Raw genomic sequence first — 26,072 nt, forward strand, 5'->3', positions numbered from 1 at the left:
CGCTAGATTACTCACGTATTGCGCTTGATTCGCGGTCGGGAATTCCGCCCATTTGCTCAGATCCATGCTTGGTAGCACGCCGCTTCGACATGGTACTCGTGGGTTTCTGCAAGGTGACATATGAGTTGCGTTATTTCAGACGATAGGTTCGATGATTTCGTTGCGAACGAAACGAATGAACGGTTACGTTAATAGGAAAAAATAATGTGCGGTAATCTTGTAATAGTCCTTGTAAATTTTTGTGAAGAACGCTTAAAATTTTCTGCCGAGGTTGTGTTCTAAAAAATGTAAAGTTCGGCTTATCATAAATTCATTGGTTTAATTATTTGGATATTATGTTCGGTTTCAAGTTGGCAACTTATTAGTCTATTTTGAGATAAATTAATTTTAGTAGCACACTGTTATACGAACTGGAGAGACAAATCGATCGACTCGATTTCATAAAAATTTGATTGAAATTTGACTGAATTCGGAAATTATTTTGGCTTCTAAGTAGTTCATATAAAATATTAAAATGTCCAATAGTAGTCGTGCAAATCTATTGGAAAGACAATTATTTCAAACGTCATTAGAAACAGAATAATCGGTATAATTAAACAGTAATAAATGTTATAGAAACAATTAATATTGTGAAAAGTTGTCTTTCTCAGTGAAAGAACGTGTCCCTAAAACCATCGTTGGAGGATGCATAACGAGACAGATAGGTGTTGATTTGATCACGCAACGAAATTAAACGTTACTTTCGTTCTCTACCTTGCTCGTGCAGCTCGATCAATTCTAACGATGTAATTCACTAATCGTACAATTCGAATCGACCTACGATCTTCAAAACGACATTCAATCTCCTCAGAGCCAGTAATCGATTCTTCGCTACACATTTTACTTGCCACAAATGTCTGTAACCTCTTCGAATTCAACCCACGGCGTCTTACTTACATTTCATGATCGGGCAACACCATGGGATATATCTGTATGGTGTCGATCAGGTCCGTATTGTCGCAGATCACTCTAGCGAGCTGCACTTTGCGAATTTCGTTTAGTTGATCTAGAAAAGGAAACATAATTCGTAATTGATAGCAGAAAACGTTCAAATAATAATTATTTCGTTTAATCATTGTGTATAATTAACAGGGAGCGTTACTGTATACACAGAATAAGTCACAATTTTTTTTTTTTATTATTTCTTTTGCAGACATTCGGTTCTTTATGAAATTCTAAAATTCTATGATTCTAAAATAGCGGGATTCTATTAGATCGAGCAAAATAAGTTCGTTTCTTGCGTTTTGTTAAAATAGCACGAGACAACGTCAAGTGTTGTTATTTGTATGCTTGTAACGCGATCAGCAGAGTTGCTTATGTTGTTGTTTATTCCATTTCTTCGCGAATACATATTTCTCACCAAAAAATTCAAACACCTGTATCTTTACCTTCGTTAAATAATCGTTACGCGATTCTTCGAAACGTACACGCTGGTGAAAGGCGAACGAACTTATTACTTAACCCGCTAAAATTGCAAAATTCTGAAATCCTAAGATTACAAACTTGCAAGGAAGCAGTTCGTGGTCTACAAATCGTAACTTGTCAGTTCTCTAATATCGTTAATTGACGAATTTCACTGTGCAAGAATACCCTGGTTACCGATCTTCCTCGTTCCTTGCCGTACCCATAAATTCCAATTTATTCGAGTTTCTCGATTGAAAAGGTTTCTTACCGAGAGTGAAGGACGATGGCTGATTCGGCAACTCGTACCAAAATCGGTCACCACGACGGGAATAGCTGAATTGCGTGGCGATTATACAGGCGAAGGTTGGACCGAGCATGCTACCCGGAAGTGGCCTCTCGGACACACCACCGGACCACAGATCCACGTCAGCTGGGCGACTAAACATCGAATTAAAATACGCACCGTTATTTCCGGGAATTTTATATTCATTCCATAGAAACGACGATTATAACGCGTTTTAGAATGTTTAACGCGAGGCAAATTAGCATCGATTTGAATTATTACGTAATGAGTTACCGATGATTCAATGAATAATCTGTTTTGACATCATAAGCTGTCCGTATTCGTTGCGATTGATTTAGGATTCGAATGTTTGGAATATGTTTCGAATTTTGGCTGAATCGTGTATAAATAGAGATTGAAGACGGGTACATGTGGATAATACTCACTCGAAGATCGAGCTGTAGCGTTTGATGGTCTCGTTTGGCATGGAACCGTGTAGTTCGTCGAAGGTGTCTGCCCATGGAAGTCCACAGAATTTTCTGACAAGTAGAATGAAAATAGGTAGTTTTTAATTTGAGGGATTTATTAAAATTTGTAGAAGTACATTTATGAAATTTTCACGAATTATCTTTGTCTTTCTAAATATATTGGTTTGGTAACTAAGTGATCGCGGATTCTGCCATTACCACCTAATGAAAAATTCGCAATCACTTAGTTGCCAAGCCAATATTTTATAAGTTCTTATCAACTAAGTATCTAAAGAGGGTTTCTGCGAATCGTATGTTTTTATAAAGTCCCTGTAAATTTGTATAAACTGAATATCTGTAACGAAATGTGCCAACCTGAATTCCATGTAACTTGGAATACCAAATTCACGTCCTCGTTGCATGTTAAACGAGACCAAATCCAGTCCAAATTTAGCTCCAACTTTTTTGAATAAGTGATTCGTCACCTAGAATTCATATGAATAAGTATTTCTCTGACTTCTTTTCATGGATATGTTCTTTGTATGGATATAAAAGAATATTTCTTACTTCTTGCGTGATAGAGTCGTCCATAGCTTGAGCAACTTGGTTCATCAATCCCATGACGTACTCGTCGAAAACTCCAGCACGGTACAGGTCAAACGGTCTTCTAATTAAGTCTGACAGTCTCTTCGAGGCTTTAAAGAAACAATTATCGTCAGAATTTAATTATCTAAGGATTCGAGGTTTACTCCTTGGTTTTGAAATTTTGCATTCTAACTCACCGATGAATTTGTGAGCTTTGCTCCATCTTTCCACTGCCGTTGGCAATAACGAGTGGCCGAATCTGAAGGCTGCAGCAGCGAAAGCATCGATCACTGCTGGGTTCACGCTTTCGTCGTAACCATCCCAGTATACCTGTAAGAAATGAAATGTACATACGATTATGAAATACGATATTTCATTCTTCGTGGATGGGAAACACCGAATTGTTTAAAATAATTATTTTAAAAGAATCATCGCAGGGATGAACTTTGAACGAAAGGAAAATCTAAAAGTATTGTTTCAATATTATAAATTAAAAAAGATTTACAAACAATGTCTGTGAATGTTTACGCATTTATAGAAACTTTAAACGTACAAAAATATACAGAATACGTTTGATATGCAAAAATATAGAAAATATCCAAAATAAATTTCAAAGTATAAAATATTCAAAGTAAAGTCCAAAGTTCGAAATATTCATAGCGAAGTTCAAACGCTCTTTGGAATATGTAGATTCTACTTCTTTAATAAAATTTAATAAAAATATCAGTTTGTGTAAATCGCAATTCAGGCAACCGTATCATCTCTTACGTTTTTCTCAAGAAGGAGGCCAAATTTCTCCATGACATCTTTACCAAGTAGAATGGGTAGAAATTCGTTGTAGGTGATGTGTTGAATCAGAGCAATGACGATTCGTCTTGCCTCTTGGTACAGCGTCTCGTCGTCCCAATGAGGGTTAATTTGAATCAAGGTCTTCGCTATTCGATTGTGTTCTCGCGCCATCAAGGTGTGCATGCAGGTTAACACAAGTTGCTCGTTCACTCTTATCTCACCTGAAGGCAAAAGTTACGGTATGTTCAGCAAGAATGTTGCTCGTGACCGATGAAAAATAGATGATTTTTCCTGTAACAAAGTGGAACAGCCGCATTCTACCGTGTATACATCAACTCGAAGAATTTCCTTTTCTCCCCTGATTTCTTCACTTCCCTGTTTAGATTAATTATCGTGTTATTTGTTATTAGTTAATTTTATTATTATTAGCTTAGAAATACGAATTTTTTATATTTATGCATATTATTAACATAGTAGATGTTTCATGAGAACCATACAAAAATTCGTGAAAATGTAACAAAAGATTTCCAAGCAACGCGTTAATATGTAACGTAAGATAATTTGTACTATCGTGATTTTCTAGAATCGAATCAATTTTCGTGCGATAAACAACAGAAATAAAAGAGGGAAATTTTCACCTATTAATCTGTCAAGCATGCAGAACAATAATTAAAAGTTAACAAATGCAAATTAATTCCAGCCTGGATCCATTAGAATTTCATTTTAATCTTTGAAAATGTAAATATTATTTTTAACGAAAACGATACGACGTTCTAAAGAATGGAAATCCATAAATGAAAAAAGTTTCGTATTCAAGAGATCGAAAATTCAAGTGACGAAATAGCTCGTTTTTCCCAGTTATTAACAGCAGATTCGCAATCTGAATTCAAGGAATCTGGAATTCAACATTCATCGTGACTCTTGTTGAATAGTTAGGACTCGCTAGAACTTAACGAAATGCACATGGTAGATTTGAGGCGATTATCGAATACGCCAGGCTTTCATTTCGTTACGACAACTTTGCGAATGAAGTCGTCGACCTTGATTATGGACCACTCCCTTTCTCGGTTACACATCGCGTTACACGCCGATAATTGTTCGGTCGACCAACCATCGCCGTTCTTTGACTCGACGAGGCAGAATGCGAGGCAGAATTTCCACGCGAATTTCGACACTGTTCCGTATTATACATAATGCGATCCCTATTATCATTTTATCCGGCAGCGACACGTGACCTACTTCTTTTCGTAAATAACCATGCTCTCGAACAAATTCGACCGCGCGAGACAATCAATTTTTCTCGCTGTTGCCTCGTCACGTGGTTACGCCGCTTTCGATCGAAAGCGAATATTACGCAAAACATCGTGGTTAATGTTGAGATTAAAATTCAGAGCTATCGGAACGTGAAACTCGTATTAAAGAAATTAGAACGTAAGGTAAATTGCTGGCCAAAAATTTGAAATTATTACGCGTTTCGTACAATGTAATAATTTGACGCGTTAGTTTAAACTTAGCTTAGAACAAAACTTGCATTGGAAAGAAATTGCAGCGACCAGCGTACTACCATCCAAAAGCTTGCGATTATTGCGTGTTTTAGAGAACATAGGAATTTAAGTAGATGTTAGCTTAAAATTCCTGCGTCTTCGAATAATTTCTAGCGAAAAGTCTGCAAGAAATTGTTGCTATCTGTTACGTACACTATTCACTGACTTATTTAACGTTTCGTTTGGAATATACGCCTACACGGATTTTATTCATTCAGATCAGAACTCAATCCTGGCCATGACAATAATTCTATTCCGAAATCTTGAAACCACTTTTTCATAGTGGCGGTTCTATGAATAGGAGCATCGCCTTGCTGAAGAATAGTCTTTTCGCATAATTCTATTTCTGTTACGAAAGCCGATAATTCGCCGTGTAACATCGTTTGATCTGATGTGTTTGAGTCTAAAATCATTCACAGTGTCGTATATAGAGTTTCTATGAAAAATTATGAATCGTTCATTTTGAAAATTCCATCGGAAGAAATATCAGCTCTAACGTGAATCAGAAACATAGATCGATGGAACTAATACAGGTTAATGCATCGAACAGTTGCAACAGATGTTACATATTTCGTCTTGTACACGAGCACGATAATCGCGTAGGATAACCACGATTTTCTGATTGGTTGAGCACAACGTGGGAAAACTATTTCCCAGGCCGGTAAACACGCCAGGGGTGAGATAAAATCGTGCGGCGCCGGCGTATTCGACGTTTTTCACTTCTCATTGCTTACAATGCCGGCGAGTCTCGATTCTCAGATGATTACAGATTAGATCCGGTGTTTGTACGTTTGATTCGATTGTCGTGTGATTAATCGTTCGTCCAGTCATTGGACGAAAGCAGAAGGAAGACTGAAAGGTTTCCTGATATGATTACTTGGTTAATTTTGAAAAATATCAAGCGTCGAACATCAAATGAAGAAAAGAAAGTCGCATTGCTTTCCTCACTGCTTTTCGTCGAACATCGAATGAAGAAAAAAAAAAAGATTTCTTCCGATTATTAATTTTGAAGAATATTAGTATCGAAAGTCAAACGAACTGGAAGCTTTCTGAGTCTGAGACAATTATTTTTATCTGTTTCTCTCTGTAGCGTTAGAACTTAAGAAGCACTATATTACGTTTCTATACGGCATTGTTGTGTGCAAGTAAATATACTTGTAGAATGCGATACATGGTACTTTATGGACTGCTCAGAATGATATGAATGACTTCAAAAGTGGATGGACGTTGAATAATCTAGATTTAACACACTGATCCTGAGACATTTTTCAAAGTTGACCCGAGGACTTGAACGAGCACTGGTCGAGCGTTATTAATGAGGTCTTGAGTCTTAAGACATCAGCATCAACCGTCCGGCAGGTTCACCTGGTTTGACGTCTTATGACATCATCCGGGCGAAATGTATTAAGATACGAATGTTACAATTCAGACAGTCACTCAATTTTTCATTACTCTCAAGAATACTACAACAAACTTGTAACTTTCTAAAAGAATTTCAAAGTTATTAAAAGGAGAACAATTCTTTTTTTTTTTTTTTCAAAAGGAACGTTGTGAAAGAAAAAGAAAAAACGAGTTCTCGGTTAGCTTTTATAATAGAAACTAGGTAAAGTTAAAACCGATACTATACAGAAACCAAGCAACTATCTTAGATTCGATAGCAAAATTCGCGACTCATTTAGATGCTAAATATTTACATCGAAAAGACTCACCCGCTTCGAAGCAGTACATCGATCGATTCGGTCGAGTGCAGCCCTCGTCGGGGATGTCCAGCTTAAGTGGCAGTAAATCCTTCAAACCATACTCCGAGAACACTGGATTCATGCGTAACAATCCTCCATAACCAGCGCGAAGCTTCCTGGAAATGGAAACAAAAGGGACGTGTCTCGAACGTTTCTCTATTCGCATATGATACATATTAATAAATTATTAGTAATAACACGCGCATATTAGTGAGATTATCTCGCCTAAGGCTGCGGTTACGGTTCATTTTTGTTCCGACCAACTGTCGTTCTGACAAATGTATCAGGACAATCAAATATTGTATAATGGCTATAACAAGTATTTACACACAATTGTAATTATTATAGTATTTACGTATTAATTAGGTTCAGGTGTATCTAGTTTCGTATCATTTGGTATCGTAATTTCACATCGTTATAAAACTTTGCTGTAGAATATGATGGAAGAAGGCTTCATTGGAAAATAAAAGTATGTGCAAATACTTTTCTTAGCTACCGTAGATTGTTGTGAGAACATGCATTGCGTTTTGCAGATGTTTCGTTCGACAGAACACGCATCTAACCACAGCCCAAAGTGAAACATGGTCCGAATTCAACTGGATCAAAGGATGAAAGAATCCCTCGATTCCCGATTGTGTAATCGTGGATCTCATAATGCGAGCGGACTAGAAAGTGCGAGGAACAGAATGTATACACGTAGACTACACGTTAGAAAATGTAGAACAACGTAATGCTGATTTATTGTCCAAGCTGACGTAACGGACGGCACAGCTTTGAGTTTCGAACAGACGTGTTGCAAGTCGTTCGATTATCATTGAACGCGTTTTGCTGTTATTAACGAATTGTTGTTCGGCTCGTTAAGGAAAAATCGACGATACAATTATGGTGGAAGAACGAGGAAGTGTGATTCTTTTAGAGAAAAACAACACTTAGTAGAAGAAGTACATTTAGTAGAAACCAAATACTCGGACTTGAAAGGCCTTGGTGAAAGATGGTATGGACGAAGGAACTTTTAATTCGATAGAACCGTAGAAAAGTTTAAAAATTGCTAGAGAAGTTTATGCATGACGTAAAACCATTAACTTATAAAACGTTAGCTTCCAGTAAACCTAATTAACCTATAACCTATAAATCTACGAAAGCCATTCACCTTCTCAACTGAATTAGGATCGCCATTGTGTCAGAATCACGAATTTAAATCATTTCGAAAGACCACCCAACGAAACTCTCGACGATCAACATTAAGACAAAGAATCAATTACCTGGCGAATGATTCCGAGATACCATAGACGGTGTTCCCGTCAAGCACACCTGTCAGAAGATTAAAAGGCACACGGGAGCCAAGTCTGCAACCAGGTCGAACGGCTGGAAAGGCGCGAACGAAGTCCATGCATTTCACGCCGAACAGCCTGTAGAAATAATCGTCTTCCGGTATATGGATCTCGTTGCAGTACGGATTCTTCAGGTGTTGTGGCCGATGGCAACATTCCTCCGGGTCGTTTCGGTTCAGGGGATCTACAAGTGGAATACCAGCTCATCGATCATACGATATGGCCTTAGCTAGCCGTTGGTCTACTGTTATGATAGCGTTATTTATTTAATTCCACTACGACAGCGGTTACACGAGCGTCGTGTATACTTTCCATGTCGATGTGCCCGCGATATGGATACATCGTTTCCCGTTCGTGGCTTACGTGGGAAGATTCGAAGGCGTGAACCGAGAACCGCAAAACTCGCTACCGTAACGTTGGGAATGATTTTTCTGATAAGATGAAATTGTACCGTAAGAAACAGCACGCGAGAGCGTTAAGAAGTGACATAAATCTTCGTGCAAGCATTGTTCTTCTAATAAGGATGTTTTAGCAATTTCTTTTAGGTAAATTTTTCGAAAACTTGCATAAATCATAGTTTACTACTGTGTTAAGGGCCAATTAGGCAAATTGACGCGACATTTTATTTGCAATTTTCGTTCGATCAATTCACACGACACGATGTGCAAAAATATATGAAATGTCCAAATTGGCATAGTCTAATATATTTAAGAGGTGAAACGAATTTCTATTTGAATAATATTTAATGCGAATCTCTAATAGATAATTTACATAAGTTGCTTGTCATGGAATAAGCTTGCCGATAAAGGAACGTTGTCGTTACTAATAGATAAAATCAATAAACGAAAATTTAAGCTATCTCTTACGTTCCCACTTCGGAAGAAGCCTTTTTTCATAATATCATTACCAAATAAAGTAAGCAGAAAATTGATACGTTGCATCTGGACAATAACAATTTATCTCGCCTCCTGACAACATCTCATCAAACCAACGAGGATTAATTTGAATCATTATCTTTAGAATTCGATTCTGTTCTCATACCGAGTACCATAATGTTGGAAATGATTTTTCAGGCGAGATAGAATAGTAACGTAAGAGACAGCACGCGAGGCTGTTTGTAGATTAAGCGGTTGATGATCGATTTAAATTTTTACATCGCTTAATTCCCATTGTCTTGATGGTATTTGTTAAGTTCTTTATATATATAGCTGGATTAGATGGTTGTCTTAAGTCGTAAATTAATTCTTGCCCCTTTAAGATTGCGATAAGAGTTGCCTTGTTCTGTCGCGTTTAATGGATTGGTAATCGTCGTTCATCGAAAGAGCGTGTAACCGTTTGAAGAAGATTGAAGATCGTTGGTACGATGGTTTAGATTTGTTCTATCGTTATGAGGAACATTTGTATATGGAGTATGATTATTCATATCGTCATTTACGCGTATTAATTATTAACGAGCAGTGTAATGCACTATGGATGTTTATCTTCGCAATTATTTTGTACAGTGAACATAAAACGAGTGTTCTATAATGTGTATAATAATCGTAATACGTTCCGCTATAAATGACGCAATATGTACTTACGTAGAAGTGATCGTCGATAAGAAATTCTTTCAATGTGTTTAAAAATTTATTAAAGAAATTCTGAATTACTTCATAGGTAAAACATCAATCATATTATCGTAATCGAAGGATAACTATCCGTATACTAATCATCGCGATTTAACACTACAATGAGTAGCTCTAAGTATACTCTGTGCAGATCATTTACAATTACACGATTGTATTTTTCTTACAATAAACATAAACGTTAATTTTATCAAAAGTACTTACACCTGTTTTCTAAATACAAGTATTAAAATCTAAATTGTAAAAAATCTAACCACCTGAAAGTTTCCTACAGTTTAACTCCATAATTTTAACTATAAAGTCTTTAATACCTATCAGTAATTTCTGGAAACGCACAAAACTGAAACTCTGAAATAATTAATTAACCCGCAAATCCATTCGACTCGAAAAAAAAAAAAAAACCAGGAAATTCTCATTTTCCAACGCGATACGTGTTTCACTATCGCGGGTCTATCGAATCACTGTCGCTGATTTCGTATCGTGGATTCAGTCCAATTAATTGCCCTATACCAACAAAATAGCAACCGCTTTCTTGCTGGTGCCACTAATTACCAAGTTCCAGGAGAGCAACGTGTGGACGCATGCGATTTTGGCGTGGATCGTACGGCCCCTGGAAACTTCACCACGGTAGTCACATGATCGGCCTACCGGTTTATCTGACTGGCAATCGTTCGCTTTCTCTGGCTGTTACCCTAGTTTCGATAGACGGTAAATATTCGACGTAGAAGGGCTTGAGAGCTGTCTACGTCTGCTATAACACGTTTACTATATACGAGCCGTCCCGTGCACACGCTGATGTAACTCAACCAAACGACACCGATTACGTAATTTGCTATTGAAAATTGGGGCTCGGTTACTTTCTCCATTTTTTTTCTTTGCTCGCGAATTCTCGGTCACCGTTCCCTTCGCTAAGGATAGCGTGCCATTCTCGTCTGTCTGGCATTCCTTGTAATGTCATTTCGTCGATTAATCGTGAGATATTATTCTCGAGAGAGAAATTTGTCTTGCATCGATACGTGTATGATTCTAGTTTATGTACAGCTGACTTTGTTCCTTATTTTGTACTAGAATTTAATGAAACAGTAGGTACGTTTTGGGGATCTTCTTCGTATCGTGGAATTTCATCGAAGTTTAGTATAAATTGTAAATGATTAGATTTTATGTAATAAAATTCTATCGATAGAAGTTATGGCAAATGTTTGTACGAAATTTTGCACATCGCGTTGTAAATGTGTTTCTAAATAATAAAGTTTGCAAATGCAGAATTCCGGCAGGAAATTTCCTCGCCTATAATTTTATTGATTTTGTCTGGTAACCCTTCAGCGACAGAATATATTACCGCAACTGTCTATTTACAATTTAGCATATCGCGTTCTAAATGTGTTTCTAAATCTACACGAGTAAAGTTCGCAAATGGGGAACTTGCTTTCAGAATTTGCTCGTCTATAATTTTATTGATTTTCCCTGGTAACCCTCTAGTGATAGAATATATCACAGCAACTGTCTATTTCCAATTTCGCATACTGAATTCTGCATCTGTTATTAAATCTCTATCGAAACTGCCGGAATCCTAATACTAAAATTATCATTTCCTGCGCTATAAAACTTGTACCACAGAAATCAAAATGAGAAGTATGTAAGAAAGATATAAAACTTGCAAATTAGTCGTTTTAACCATTATATTACTCTTATGTACAAAACGAATATTTTATAGGAACCGAATTTATCTATCAAAATCTAGTCATCCCTTAATTTATTCTACGTACGTTATACCGTATAACTAGACAATTATCGGGTTTGGAATCGTACCTAGAGGGGTGCCAGTCAGCGTATAGTCGTGGTCCATAAACTGTCCCCAGGCGATGACCATGACTGTGCCAGCATGATCGTGATAACCCTCATCAGGATGCATGGTGCGTGACACCACTCGTGATAATGGTAAATCATGACCTGTTTCCGATATTCTAGGTGCTGTTAAGCCGTCCGCAAATCGTGGACTCATCAATCTATATGACAAATGAAAATTTGTCATCAGAGGATATTGATAAACGAGTTTAATAGCTGTGGCTTACCTTTGGAAAGGGGATAAAGTGGAGCCCCACGTTGGATTCTGTAAATTCGTGCACAGACCGTCGTTTCTTCGATATTTCCCAGCTCGACACTCCACGTTGCTTAGGAAAGCTGGGCACACATCGCGGATCAAAGTCTTCGAAGTGTCGATCAGAGGTAGACTCTTCTCGATCTCCTCGAAAGTTAGTCCATATCTGTTGTAATAGAATCTAGTGATTTTCTATCGATGCAACAAATTACAGCAACTTGTTTTAATCTATCGTTAAACGTATTATCTATTTTTTTTTTTTTTTTTTTTTTTTTTTTAAGAATTTATAAGGAGCTTCTTACGATTAGCTTCACACGATGCGATAGGTAACTTCTTCAAATCCTGTTTTAGAATTTTGTGAATAAAAGCAATTGGATCGCCAATATTCTAATTGTTCTCTCTGAAAATCTTTTTCGCTTGAAGCTACTTAGAAAACTCCTAACTGATAAAACCCTGAAACAAGTAAGAAACGAAAAAAGAGAAATAGACGAGTTCTTACGTTTGAGCAAGGTTGGAACTGATATCCAGCAGAAGTTCGCCGACCGTAGCCAGATCCTCCGGTCGCCACATTTTGCTCTTGGGTTGCGCCACATCTGCATGAACCGACGAAACGTGCGTGAGCATGATCGCGAACGGGACCGAACAAAGAACGCGTTAACCAAGGATGAATGGTATAACGAGCTAGAGGTGTAATCGTTTCAAGACAAACGCGACTGAATCGCGAGGAAACTTCCATACAGACGAAACGACACGGTAAATTATCCCGCGTAAATCATTACTTGCACCGATTATAATTAACAATTCTTTTTCATCTACTGCTTATTTCCCTTCCCTATTTGTTAACACTCACTGATGCGTTTTCTGGCTTCGATGTAGGCGCGATTCACAGCGTCGTAGGTGATGCATGTCTGCGATCCAGCTGTCGCTGGGCTGAAAGATGAAGAAACGGAAAGTTAACGCGTGTTCTCGATCCTTGAATCGGGTTTTATTGTTCTTAGATCTTAACCATCCCTGGTATCTCTCTATATATTTCTTGCTTTAGTTTCTCGAATCAATTTTTCTTTCTCCAGTCAATTACCTAACGTTTTAGCCTACTTTCGTTAGCCAGGCAGCTTTTGACTCGCTCAAGTCACCACGCACCTGCGTACGTCTCCGTAGCCTGGAGATATTCTGTATCAAGGTAACCCGAAACTATCATGTGTGAGCCGTGCGCACGCGAAATGCACGTCAATTGACATATCTTGTTTCTCGCTACGAAATATGATGGCATTGACGTGCCGCTCGTGGTTTTTACGTTCGAAGGTTGACCGACCACCGGTTTTCGTCGACGGTCTCTTTGCTTTCGGATCTCGACACGCCTCTGATTTTACCAAGCTCGACGGGATGTGCAATTAACCAGAACAAATTGCTGGGTTAATTAATGAAGCAGATGACGATGGTTGGTTTTGCCTACCGCGCGACTTTCAGTGATGATCGATGGTGGAGATTCTTTTCTGGCATCTTTCGTGGGCATCGTTAGTTTGAGAAAGGTTAGTTTTTTATTACGAACGAAATAGTATTCGGACGAAGTGATTTGGGAGAAACTCTAAGTTGAGAAGATTGTAAGTAAAGTTGAATTTCGATGAAGAAATCTGAGAAATTTCAATTTGTTGTTAGGTCTTGCGTCGGTTATTTCAATTCTGGGTATTTTCTTGGGGTCTTATATTCATGTTCTACACGATTTTAATTACGTAATATGTTTGTATTTCTATTTACAAATGTTTAGATAATAGTATAGGAAAAAATCTTTTCAGCTGACCTTTAGTTTCGAAAAAAAGAATTTTTCATTTTCGAGAATTCTTGGAAATTGTTACAAAATTCACTAAATGAATCTTAAGTATCGTTTCCTATGTTAGAGATAAACAAGAGTTTTTGGAAACTGGACCTGTACTTTTTATTTATCTTAATAATATACGATTTTATTATCGATTGATCATGAAAAATTGTTCGTAAGTTGCCTCAAATTTCGATACAACAATGTTTGCTTTACGTTACGCAACCATTTGTCGATAAATAGTATCATTATATCTAGTGGTAAGTTAGCAGTAAATATAAGTAAGTTAGCAGTTAGTACACTAATTTACCTAGTTAATGTATTAATTTTGATTTAATTAAGTTTCTGGTTCACTCTTCCCTGGATCGTCGAAGTTACCAAATATGATTGATCTTTCAAGAAAATTGGTTGTTACTTTCTTCGGTACGTCGTCTTAAAATTGCATCTTCTTATGGAGTGTATCAATTAAACGGCTCGAATGCGCCACCGTGAAACTTCATTAAGATTCTTGTCGCTCATATGGTGTTCGTAAATTGTGCCTTGAAATCTACTTGTGCTCAGGAACGTTTTCCCACAGATTATCCTGTCACAATCGTTATTAAATAGAGTAATGGGGTACACGCTGAAAGTATTCGCGAGAATGCACTTGAGGGTCGTTCTAAATTTAATTGCAACACAGCACATTCCCGCGTAATTTCGCGTTATAGCGGTTGGTCTAATAACTTGTATGCTACTATGTTTAATAAATTATTATCCGCGCCAATTTTCCAAGGCCCGCAGACAGAAACATTGTGAAAATATGAGATTAGGAAATGGATTATTAAAATCGCGAATTATCTAATCGTGGTAATTGGACTTTTACGATGTTCTTACGGTGTTTCTTTCTAATATTCATTTGCTTGGAAAATACATAGTGAAAATGGAAATGAAGGAGTTCGTTGTTTTTATAGAATTAGCGTGTTTTGCACGCCGTTTCTCTCGACAACCTTCCGCTTCTTTCTTATATCTTTACGTAAATATACATTTTAAACAAATCGTCATAAGAGGATATTAAATCTTAGGAATTTAAGATAATTTCTTTCTGGTTGGGAAATATCTTTTCTATCGACCGATAATACATTTAATAATTAGATTTTCCTCTTCGAGTTTCATCAAATTTATGATGTCGGGATATAATGGAATAAATTAACTATAGAAAATGCTGCGAACTTTCCAAATAATTTAATAGGTTCCTATACGCTGAAAGATTCTCTAAGGAACGCAATCGTTTTCTATCGATTTTTATAGAGGAAGGTATTGTTATAGCGTTCGTGATAACACGCGATGTGTGGCCAACCACGTTAAAAACAATCTCTGCATATTCACTTGCTTTGATTACGCTGGATTCTTAGAAGGAAAAGTCACGTTTAAAACGCGTTTCCCCCATTTAATGGCTTACATGGACTGCATTTCGTATAATGTAACGAAGCCGAGAGCAATTTTAAAGTAGAAAGTACTTTTAGTTGCGATTTAACAGAAACATTCTAGCATCGTATACGTTACATAAATATCATTAAGTGTCCGCTGTAATCAATACGAAGATGTCGATTCGTGACGAATTATATTTTATTGCCATCGTTTCCCCTTTAACGTAACAATTGAAGCATTTTTCTTCAAACATCTCTTCAAATTTTTAGACTTAGAACTTCTCTGATTCTGTTCTTTGTAAAATATTTCCTCTTCGTGTATAATAAATAACGAGACGTTTCATTTGGAACTAATAATCTCGATGTTGTTAGTATTAGTTTAAAAAAATTGTTAACAGTAATTCGTAAGATGTTTTTTAAACGAAAATTGCGAAATACTTTGAACGTTCTTCAGTGTATTTCGCCTTAAATTTATCGTGTTCATATATTTCTGGCAGTCGGTCGAGTAAACGATACGTACTTTCGGTATGAGGACAGAGTAAAGTGAGAAATGAGTATGTTAAGTCTTACGTGTGAACGGGTATGAAGTATATTACAAAATGCAGCTACGGTTTGCTGCACATTTTGAACACGCTTGCACTATCTTTGATAAATTGAAACTGCGTCTAATTGTTAGAACAGAAAAGTTGCAGAAAATAAGAACTTGTAATTTCCTTTAAACAATATAAAAATTAGAATCTATTTCTCGTGAAAAAGATCAAGCTTTTTGAAGAAATAATTGACAGATAAGATACTCGAGCAATTTATATGAAAGTTTCCAGCAGTTTTTTTAGATTTGTTTTCCTTTCTACTGACTCGTACGCGTTCGAAAATTCTTCGCTCTTCAAATTCCCTTTCAATTCAATTTCTTTTCCTTCATTTCCATTATTTCCTTTATTTTTCCGATACTTTGTAACCTATTTTGTCTCTTTAACTCGCTCCATAAACATGCCTTGTGCAAAGACTAACGGGAACGAGCCACATTCATAGAATATAAATTGAAAAGTTACACCGCATTATGGAATATTCATTGTCGACGTAACGAGACCAGGAACACGATCTCCGTATTAGTTGCACAAGCTATAGATTTTCTATTCCATTCAGTATCAGCTGACAGGGTATCGCTGTACAAGGCTGAATCTTAACGGTAGTATCGATAACCGAATCGATGTTTTCCACATATTCTCGTGCCCAAGGAAACTTATCCTTAACACTGCCTCTGGTGTCTCTTAATACACCATTGTGCCATTGTGCCATTGTGCCAATGACATGTTATGTCAGTGTTGCTATTAAAACATTCACTGTCCTCTATATCACACGAGCTACTTAGAAATCAAACTTCATACCGTGTGTTAAGTCTGCTTTCTGTGTATATACAAATCCCTTATATTTAGTAGCAAAGTGTATGATTAGTGTCCTTTTGCTTTCCAGAAGTCAAATGATTGATATTGATGATGATAGTCTTATAATGATACATCGGCTTCTGCGTAAATAACGTATTGTGCATAGTATTCTACTCATTCACGGTAATGTTATATAATTTTATTATATATAGATGAATTACTTCTAATCACTTGCATATGTTTTTGCGTGTTGTTATTAGATTGTGAAACATGCGAAACGTTTGATTATTAACGAATCATTAAAGAGACTCGTTTATGTGTATAACAGTTCTATTTACCGTAGTATAAGATTATTTTATTTGTAACTATCATTGCTTCATAATTTCCGAATCAAAGTGGCAAATTATCATTTTTCTAGACGATCGTGTAATTCTATCTTCTCAAAAATACACAGAGTTCCAATTCCAAAGGAAGATCGAGAGGATTGGAACGAACTATCTCGTTACTTTTTAACGAAACGTCGATTTGATAGAAGCGAACAACGTCGCGATAACGTTAATCAGGAGCATTGTACCGTGGACGTGGAAATTCTTCGGGAAAATTCTTTTAACCGAGCTCATTGCTCCGTAACGGCGATATCTTGCGAAAATATTCGAGTCGCGTGATCACGTGTCGATTTGGCTTTCACCGAGGTTAGTAAGTGCAAGTGTAACGCACAGATAGGTCGCGTGTTTCGTTTTGCTGCATTCTCAGCCGTGAGCCATTATATCTTGTCCTCGGGCAGCTTCTATCCTCCCTAGACAAACGTATGGATTCCAACGAGCAGATACCATGCAATATCGTGTCGTTACACGTGCATTCTGTAATTGTAAACAGATAGCATACTATCGGAACGCTTGTGGATATTATTATAGGCTTGAAACCCAACTATCATCATACACGACTGGAATTTTCAAAAGTGAGAACTTTCTAAGAGATCCACCGTTGAAAAGAAACAGAATTTTTCCAAATTGTGCAAGACACGCTCGGAATCGATAAAAAGCAGCCAAACAATTTGAGACTGTAAAAAACGTTTTGCAATTCTACGTGTTTTGCGATCGTTTTGAGATATATCACGCTCAACAGAGCTACTAATTTTCTTGTATTCAAAACGTATTTCTACGTACTTTCAACTATTTCTACATACCTTCTAATTAAAGCCAAGTGTGTTAAATTTTGCACCATCGAGTATTTTCGTATAAATATACAAAATTCATATTCTGGGAATGAAATGTACAATCTGATAAAAAGACGTTTCGTTAAAGAACGAAGCTCGTGTGCAAATATTTCCAGCCATTGGAAAATTTCCATTATCTTACAAAACAAAAAAGAAAAAAAATACAGAAAATCGAAAATTGGAAAGTAAGGTTTCATTATTTTTAAGAACGAGGCAGAAGGAAAGGTAATATACGCGTTGCAGAGTAAATTTTCACGATGCATCATTATCAGATCGCATGATTGCATGGAACTTTCTAATTATCCTCGTTACATCTTTGAACGTGGCGGATTCGCGACCGGATCGTTGCTTCCTTTTATCCCAAGCAGATCTGTCGTGTTTTATTAGCGGTCGTCCGCAAAAGGATCACGAATAGCCGTGACGGTTTTCTTTTTTTTTTTCGCGATCGGAAGATTTAATCGTGACTGCACGAGCCGCCGACAACTCACGTTCGTTCGCGTTAACGTGCAATAACGTTTATGGGGTACACGGGCACGCGTAGCCTGTTCGAATCTGGTAATTGCGAGGAAACGATGCAATCGCATTATGCCTCGTTAGAACTGACAGAATCATGCTCTGTCGCGGCGATACAGCGTCTCGTGAATCTTCGTCCAGAAATGGGATTAATAAATCGATTTCGCGTTAGGCAAGATGTTTGCAAAGCAACAGGAATCTCCTGGACGATTTGTACGTCGTTATGTTTGTAGATAATGCGACGTTCGATCAGAGATCTTAAACTCCTCGTAGAAATGTCACTCGTTATTCTTGCAGTACTTTTCTAACTGTTAGGACGAAGAAGAAAAGTATTTTTCTTGTTCCATTGAGATTCTAGGTCCTCTTGTGGAATAATTCACTAACGTCGCGTTTTCAATTATAAATCATAGATTGATTTCTTATAATTTTGCAATCTTACGTCGACCAACGCAATCAGATTATTTGTAATTTGTAAATTTTATTGTTTTATTGTTTTATTGTTTTATTACCAAATTTGTTGACGTTATGAAACAGAATTTGTCGATGTCGATAATTTGTAACATATAACTTGTAAAATTTCATTGATGTTATAGATATATATAGTTCAAGGTATAATCCTCGTTTAATAATTTTACGTATAGTTTCTTTTTCAATAAGAATTCTTAAAATATCGATCTTCGAGTTCTTCTGTCCTATTGGTAATATCGTGACAACATATTTTTATATTTTCAATAAATATGATTATATTATTGCATCTAGAAACATCGATACTCGTTCACTTCTATTACGTTCTGTTTCCCTTAGTCTCACATCTGGATTATAACTCGTTATAGAGTCTCAAACTATCCAAACTACCTGTTACAAGCACCCTTATACTTTCCTATATTTTATAATTCTATCACATGATACATTTCCACTTTCACGAATATTAAGAAGCTAGCTATAGTAAAAGTGAAGATCGTAAATATGTTGAAAATAGACACGTCCAAGTTTCGTGGAGTATCTCGAATGACGATATCTTCTGAATCTGTTTAGAACGACGATCACCTTTTGTATTATAATCAGAGACAGTAGCTTAAAGTTGATCAGCAAGTTTTGTCCGCTTGTTATCGGTTTTGTATTAATAATTCATGTACCAGTGGTGGTTGTATATCTGTCAGGAAATAGACGAGTCTCTATAATAATTATCATGAATAACGCAACAACTTTATCTCTTTCCCGTCAATTTCATAGCCATTTCATCGTTTTCTTCTCCTCGAACGATCTCCGTCGTTCATGCTTTCTTAAAATGTCAAGAAACACCGTACAGCTTTATATTTCGCTTCAAGGTTCTGTAACTAGTAGTTACAACAGTATTTCATTGTCTTATTCGCATCGATAAACAAAAGGAGATCAAGTTTTCCATGATGTGTAACGGTACGCTCTCATTACGTGTTCTCACGGTTACATGTTGCAGAAGTGAACTTTTTATTTTGCTATGATAAATCATTATCAAGCGTTCAGTAACTCGATTAAACTATGTTAAAGTTATCATGAAGCGGACAGCTGAGAAATAAGTGCAATTACTTCTGTTTGCTGAAGTGGAATCAAGGCTGAAATACATATGACAACTCAAGGATCGTAGCAAGGTAATATTTTGTACAAATAATAGATGTTTTGAATAACGTCAAAGTTTAAAAGATCATGGACGATGGAATTGTATAGGATGGAAAGTTCCAATGAAAATCTAAAACTTATTTAGCAGATTTTGGGAAAAACAGTTTTTAAGTTTTCCATACAATTACATAGAGGATGTTGAATTAATCCCAAGAATAGAATAATTAAATATTTCAAGCGTAGAAAGAATTATATCATTTATGAGAAAAATCGTAATGTATCAACAAGATATACTAATAATAAATAGTAGATCTGATAACTATATGTATATAGTAGATATCCTGAATTATACAATACATGTACAAGCAGGCACACGAGGTGATTCTTACGATAAAATAAAATTTTTCCATTTAAGTCTTAGTTTGCGAGAAAATCGAGTTTGAAAACTTATCAAGTATTCTTGAACGTGACTAATTTCGGATTAGACAGGACTAAATAATCGATAGCGGGTCATTCTACGAGTGAAAATAAGACGAATAAGACGTGTTCGAAAAAATAAATTTGAAAATTTATCATACGCATGTAAGTACTAGATCGATTCTTAACTAAATAAATTCGAACTCGATTTTCTCAAAAGCTAAAGCTTAAATGACAAATGACTTTTGTTCCATATTTTGTCCTTATTTTTTCACAAGGAATCACCTCGTGCCCGCTTGTGCGTGTTATTCGGCCACACCTTGTATACACATGTATATATATATAACAGGAAGTAAATGAAAGTTTGGTTTATGACATACATGACCCGCCATGTGGGAAGAGTTTCAGAAAGATATTTCGCTGAGTGATTTGTGCGATAGTAATCTAATATTATCTCAGCAACAAAGGTTAGATGGATAGTGAAAGTTCAGTCGCCATCGACTGTTGTTCCTGCTTTCTCTAGACCTCGAAAATATCGGTGGAGGTCTTGCAGGTCTTGTGTAAGATCATGCTTTAATTTGGCCAACCCGAAGCCACGTGAAACGTCCGAAAGACATAATTACACGTTGCACGTGCCTTTTTAACGTACCACGGTAACAGAAATACAAGGAAAATATCGCGTAACAACGAGCTTACCAGCGGCGATCGTTAACTCTTTATCGGCAAACTGCCGGATTTAATATCGAGCTATAATTAAGATTGTAATCAATGAAGAAATGTGCGATAATTGCAATATTACACATCGTAAGATATGCCTTGGGGTTAGAGTTTGCCTCTTTTGCCTCAAACTTCTGCCGATTGAAAGGAGATTTTACTGGATCTGTTTGTAAGATAAATACGGTATTTCAGTGTTTAACCCTCGTTATATATTTTTTTTATTGCAATGGATATCGTGTCGGATTCGTAACGTCTGATCTGTTATTAGGTTCTTTATGAGTTTCGAATTATTATTGCAATCATATATCATATTAATCTACTTCTTTGCAAGATCGTAAATATGCGGTGATAAATTCTACGTTCCTAGATAATTACCTAGTGACCCTTGGACAAGAATGTTTACTTGTCTACGTTTTCCAGTATCCCAATATCACTCTAAAAAGAAACATTAAAACGAACCTTGACGGTTTAATGTAACACATTTCTAATTCTCATCTCCGTCGAGACAACATAATCTTTTCAAACACAAGAAACGTCCCATCACGGTAAACATTCTTCGAACCCTCTAAGGAGGATGTTGTAACAAACTAATATAGATATGTACCCAGAGTACCGGCTAATAAATCAACCGCAAAAGAATCTTCGCCCACGGCGGTTCGCTCGAGTTTACTTCACTCTACATATATAGTCGAACAATCCTGCTCGAAATAGTACCAAAGCATTCGCGTGTATTATACGTCGTGTATACGTATTTGCAGTGATATTAACGTTACTTACAAGGAGCCACGTAGCAAATTGTATGTGTAATCGAAGACGTTGGTCCTCCCTGGTCCGCTGAGGATCAACGCGCAGTCATCGCCGTTTGCATAAACCTCGACCGGCTGATATTGCAGGCCGTCGCAGCTATCGTTGTTTCGCCAGGTCGCCAGTAGCAGCAAGAGCCCGATTATCGCGGATCGTGTCCGTCCTATCACGGATCTGCAACATTGTAACAACGACGATTATCTTCCCTGTGGCATCGGGGTTATATCGCAAACCAATCAGGGCCGAATATTCAACCGAAATCGCTTGTAGCCCGTGTTTGCGGCTGTTGGGAATCACTTTGTTTCACACCCCTTTCATGGTATTTCGTAATCCATTTTTGCGTTAAGGGCTGCCGGATTCTTGAATTAGATTTTCCATTTTAGTAAATTGTAGATTTTGCTACAACAATTTATTATTTAGGAAGTTAGGTTTAGTAAATATTTGTGACAAGTAATTTGGAAGCAAAGTACATAGTTGCGAATCGTTGAAATATCATTCTTTGGAATAATAAATATAAAATATAAATGGGTAATAAATGACTAGACAGGATAATTTATATAGATTAGGTAGATATTTATGACAGAAGATAGTTGCTCGTGTTTCAGATTGATCTTTACCGTTATGAGTTGATCGAAAGATTCTTAGAACCGGATTTTAAATTTTGGGGAATTACAAACGTTGGTTTGATGAAATCTGCGATTATTAGAAGCTTGATAAATAGGTAAATATTAATGGAAGATAAATTAATTTGGCAATGCCGTGGTGGAAATTAATTTGAATACGGTTCTTCGAAGTAAATTTATTCGTTTAAGTGGAAATTTTCGCAGCAACGCGCAGGTAGACAAATAAGCAGCTAATGAAAGCAATGGAAACGTCATTATTGGCCTTTATGAGCGATCAGGATACTCTCATAACCTTCTTACAAAGGATTACGTTTTAAAAGAGTTGCTCGAAACTTCGCTATGGCAACGTAAATGTAACACTTGAGGAAGCTAAAAAATGATAATGATCGTGGGATTAGAAAGTAAAAAACGATTGGCGAGAAAAACGATCAATTATTGCGTGCTTTATTTACATTGCAAAGCGGATGCAAATGCTTGTTGTTCCATTCTATTCCAAGTAACATTGGTTTGGACCAAGTCTCGGGAGAATGTGTCCACCTTGGACGTGGAGGCAACCGAGTGTCGATTTATTTATCGCGGTCGTGTACGTATAACTGTAACCGAGTGATATTTTCTCGTTGGTTTCATCGAAAATTATGCATTGCGCTCGTTTCTACGTTCAGATGGAAAACTGGTCCGAGGACATTCACCTTTTATTCTAAAACCGCGACAATTATCTGCTCGGATTAGTCTGTCTGATATGTCTGTCTCGGTGTTGATCGGTTCGTCGAACGAGTTGAATAATAAGCCTGGATGAAATTTCAGTTTATTTCGTTAGCGCAGAACGTAGCGCGTTTAATTTGCCCGTTTATACGATCAGTGAGATACACCGCAAAATCCTATATTTTTTATGACCGATTGTAAATTGAGATTACCATACACAGGCTAGCAAAATTATTCCACATCTTTCATGAATGTATTACGTGTGCTGTATAAAACATTTTGAAATTTGATGAAGTTGCTGAAGTTTGAAATAGATCTGAGAATATATGTACTTTGAAATTGTAAGATATTTCGTACAAGAATATATTTCGCAGATATCACAAAATTATTTAAACAATGAATTATCCATTGCATTAATAAACCTTAATATTCAGAAGACCACATTTAACGTTTATTATACGTTTAAGGCGATTATTCACATGCTGTATACCAATTTCTTACCAAATATGTGTTTCCAGTAAATATCTTGTAACTTTTATTCACATTTTCATATTGGCTTGAAATTTGAACGATATAATCATGACTGTCGTGTTTCACTACAGTGCTAATGAAATTTATTTTATTTAACATTGTGTTATTAGACTGATCTGGGGCAAATGTAAATGTCACATAGCTGTGAATCACGTTCGTTTAAACAGATTTTCAAATACAAGCAATAAAACATGTATTTAATGATTTTTCCAAACAAAAGTATTAATTAATAAGGCCGACTACCGATTAGCCAACTAGAATACCATCGATATTATGTAACAGTTTGCCAGTTGAAACATCGAGTTTAGAAATTCAACCTGCTCGTTACCAACTCGAAACGTCAAAGAATGGAAAGGAAAAACATTTAGCTTCCATATCTGGCCTCTAACGATCAATCCAACGTGATATAATCTATTTTTTAATTTTGTTTCCATAGTAGAAAATTGATCCGCAAATGTATAAGCCAGCAAAACCTTAGGCGCTGAATTTATGTAATTACCGTGGTTTCTTCCATCGATTATTCGTTGCAGAATTTCGAAAGACGATGAATAACGTGGCAGTATACCTTGACTTTCGTGAGGTTCAAAGAATCCTCAGAATTTATAATTGTATACTGTTGCTTTATTTTTTTATGAATGCAAAAATGAAATCATGTAGATCAATCTGCTTTTATATCGTATTGCAATGAGCACGTGCTCGCCCATTCCCGACGATGCATGAATTCAGGATGAAGAAACTGCATACGTGGTGGAATGAGAACTATGTATATTTGCACTACGGTGATGTTGTTCCCTATGGCATAACGAGGAATTGCATGAAGTATTCGCGATATACGTTGAAATAAAACAGCATGCTTGATACGGTAGTCAAGTTTGAAATTTTGTATAAAAGATTGAGAAGTTGAAGAGGAATATAAGAAATTATTTAGAAAAAAAAATCAGAACGCGTAAGATTTCTCTTGTAAATTTGCGCTTGTCAATTTTTACACCGAGCTTCTGTAGAATATTGTTTTCGAAATCTTACTTCTTCAACAAGCTTAATTTTGCATATTAAATAGTCAAATTCACAGTTTTCGATATTCAATTACATATGAAGAAAGATAAATGAACTTAGCTTCTTCGATCGTTCAAAATGCAGGGTAATAATCAATTTCTGTGTTACTATACGATACTACAACGTGTCTTGACGTCTGCATTTGAAAAAGTTACTTTAAAAAGTTTATGCCATATTTTACTTGGATGTTGTTTCCTGGATGAATGTTTCTTGGATGCGCCACTCCTTGTTGAACGTCCTGTGCTCAAACATTCTGACCAAACTCGATCACCTCTCATCCTAACTCGATTTCATTAGGAATCATCCAGTGGAATTGCTTTTCAACAAGTTCTCCTACGTCTATGTTATCAATTTTATGCACGTGCCAAAGAATCTCTGTCATGCTACTCCTCCGTTTCTCTAAGAAACACACAGGGAAAAAGTCACAAGACGCAAGCCACGAATTCATTAGATTCTAGAGTAACCTATACCTGGTGCGTTTGCGAGATTTATGGTGTTTCGATACGATTCACAGGGGATTCCTCGAATCGTATTCACGTCGGTTCAGCTAGAGTCATTGACTAAAGGCAATCGGTCAATAGGCCTTATGAAATCGAATGCGTCGCGACCGGTTTTAAGTATCGGCACGTTTCGTCCGTGCCGCAGGCCACGCAAAGTGACCAGAAAGCAAAGAAGCTAGTGTTTCTCTCGTACGATTAGTAGACCGCGGATTTTTCTGCGACTTACAGACGAAATCTAATTAGATACACGAGCAGATGAAACATTTTTAAACTTAAATTTTTTCAACGAAAAGTTATTACGTTACTTATTCTTGATTATTTTTGAAGAAAATGTTTACAAAAGGAGTTTCGAGTATCGAAGCATTTCGTATCGTGTTTCTTATGCGTGTTTATTCTGTTGGTAGTTATATCATTTATTAGACAAATCGTTACGTTCAGGAAATATTCTTCTAAAATGAAATAGAAATAAGCTGAAAGCATTGAGCCGAACTTTCTGTTTCTTCACCCACTTGCACGTAACATTCAGCGATCATTGCGAAATGACTAATATGCTTTGTCAATGGGGAATCAACGATTGCAGCGTAATGGAGCGATTGTAATTCTTTATAAATATCTATAAATAATAGTACATAACGAAATCATTGCGAAATCAGAGGCGTAACTCTCTGCAACGGATCCCTGAAGCGCAACACCGAACAAAGTATAATACCTCGCAGTTACATCGTTGGTAACACGATCGATAATACATCAATAATAGACAACTGATCGACAATAGAGCATCCTTGTCACGGTAACGATCATCGTTGTAACGCTAGAACAGTTTCTGCGAGTGACGATTATTTAATTTTCTACTTAACCGCCTTCTCTCCTATCGTTTCATTTTCGCTCTTTTTTG

General features: G+C 36.6%; 2 protein-coding genes across 4 annotated transcripts in view; one reads left to right on the forward strand and one right to left on the reverse strand.

Annotated features, from left to right (window-relative positions):
* Positions 1 to 26,072, forward strand: part of Cep290 (Centrosomal protein 290kDa) — a 169,621-nt gene that overhangs the window by 22,653 nt on the left and 120,896 nt on the right. The gene's annotated exons all lie outside the window — the stretch shown is intronic.
* Positions 1 to 26,072, reverse strand: part of Cysu (peroxidase homolog) — a 33,722-nt gene that overhangs the window by 3,819 nt on the left and 3,831 nt on the right. For all 3 annotated transcript variants that reach the window (XM_072008123.1, XM_072008125.1, XM_072008124.1), the window contains exons 2-16: positions 21,742 to 21,942; positions 12,755 to 12,834; positions 12,404 to 12,497; positions 11,879 to 12,070; positions 11,616 to 11,812; positions 8,113 to 8,365; positions 6,821 to 6,966; positions 3,547 to 3,788; positions 2,976 to 3,108; positions 2,761 to 2,888; positions 2,569 to 2,678; positions 2,173 to 2,265; positions 1,712 to 1,881; positions 937 to 1,045; positions 16 to 106 (exon numbers count right to left, since the gene is read on the reverse strand). In XM_072008123.1, coding sequence (XP_071864224.1) covers positions 16 to 106; positions 937 to 1,045; positions 1,712 to 1,881; positions 2,173 to 2,265; positions 2,569 to 2,678; positions 2,761 to 2,888; positions 2,976 to 3,108; positions 3,547 to 3,788; positions 6,821 to 6,966; positions 8,113 to 8,365; positions 11,616 to 11,812; positions 11,879 to 12,070; positions 12,404 to 12,497; positions 12,755 to 12,834; positions 21,742 to 21,942 — 2,239 coding nt within the window. The remainder of the gene's footprint in view (positions 1 to 15; positions 107 to 936; positions 1,046 to 1,711; positions 1,882 to 2,172; positions 2,266 to 2,568; positions 2,679 to 2,760; positions 2,889 to 2,975; positions 3,109 to 3,546; positions 3,789 to 6,820; positions 6,967 to 8,112; positions 8,366 to 11,615; positions 11,813 to 11,878; positions 12,071 to 12,403; positions 12,498 to 12,754; positions 12,835 to 21,741; positions 21,943 to 26,072) is intronic.

Source organism: Bombus fervidus, chromosome 8, assembly GCF_041682495.2.
Source record: "Bombus fervidus isolate BK054 chromosome 8, iyBomFerv1, whole genome shotgun sequence".
NCBI classification, from domain to species: Eukaryota; Metazoa; Arthropoda; class Insecta; order Hymenoptera; family Apidae; genus Bombus; species Bombus fervidus.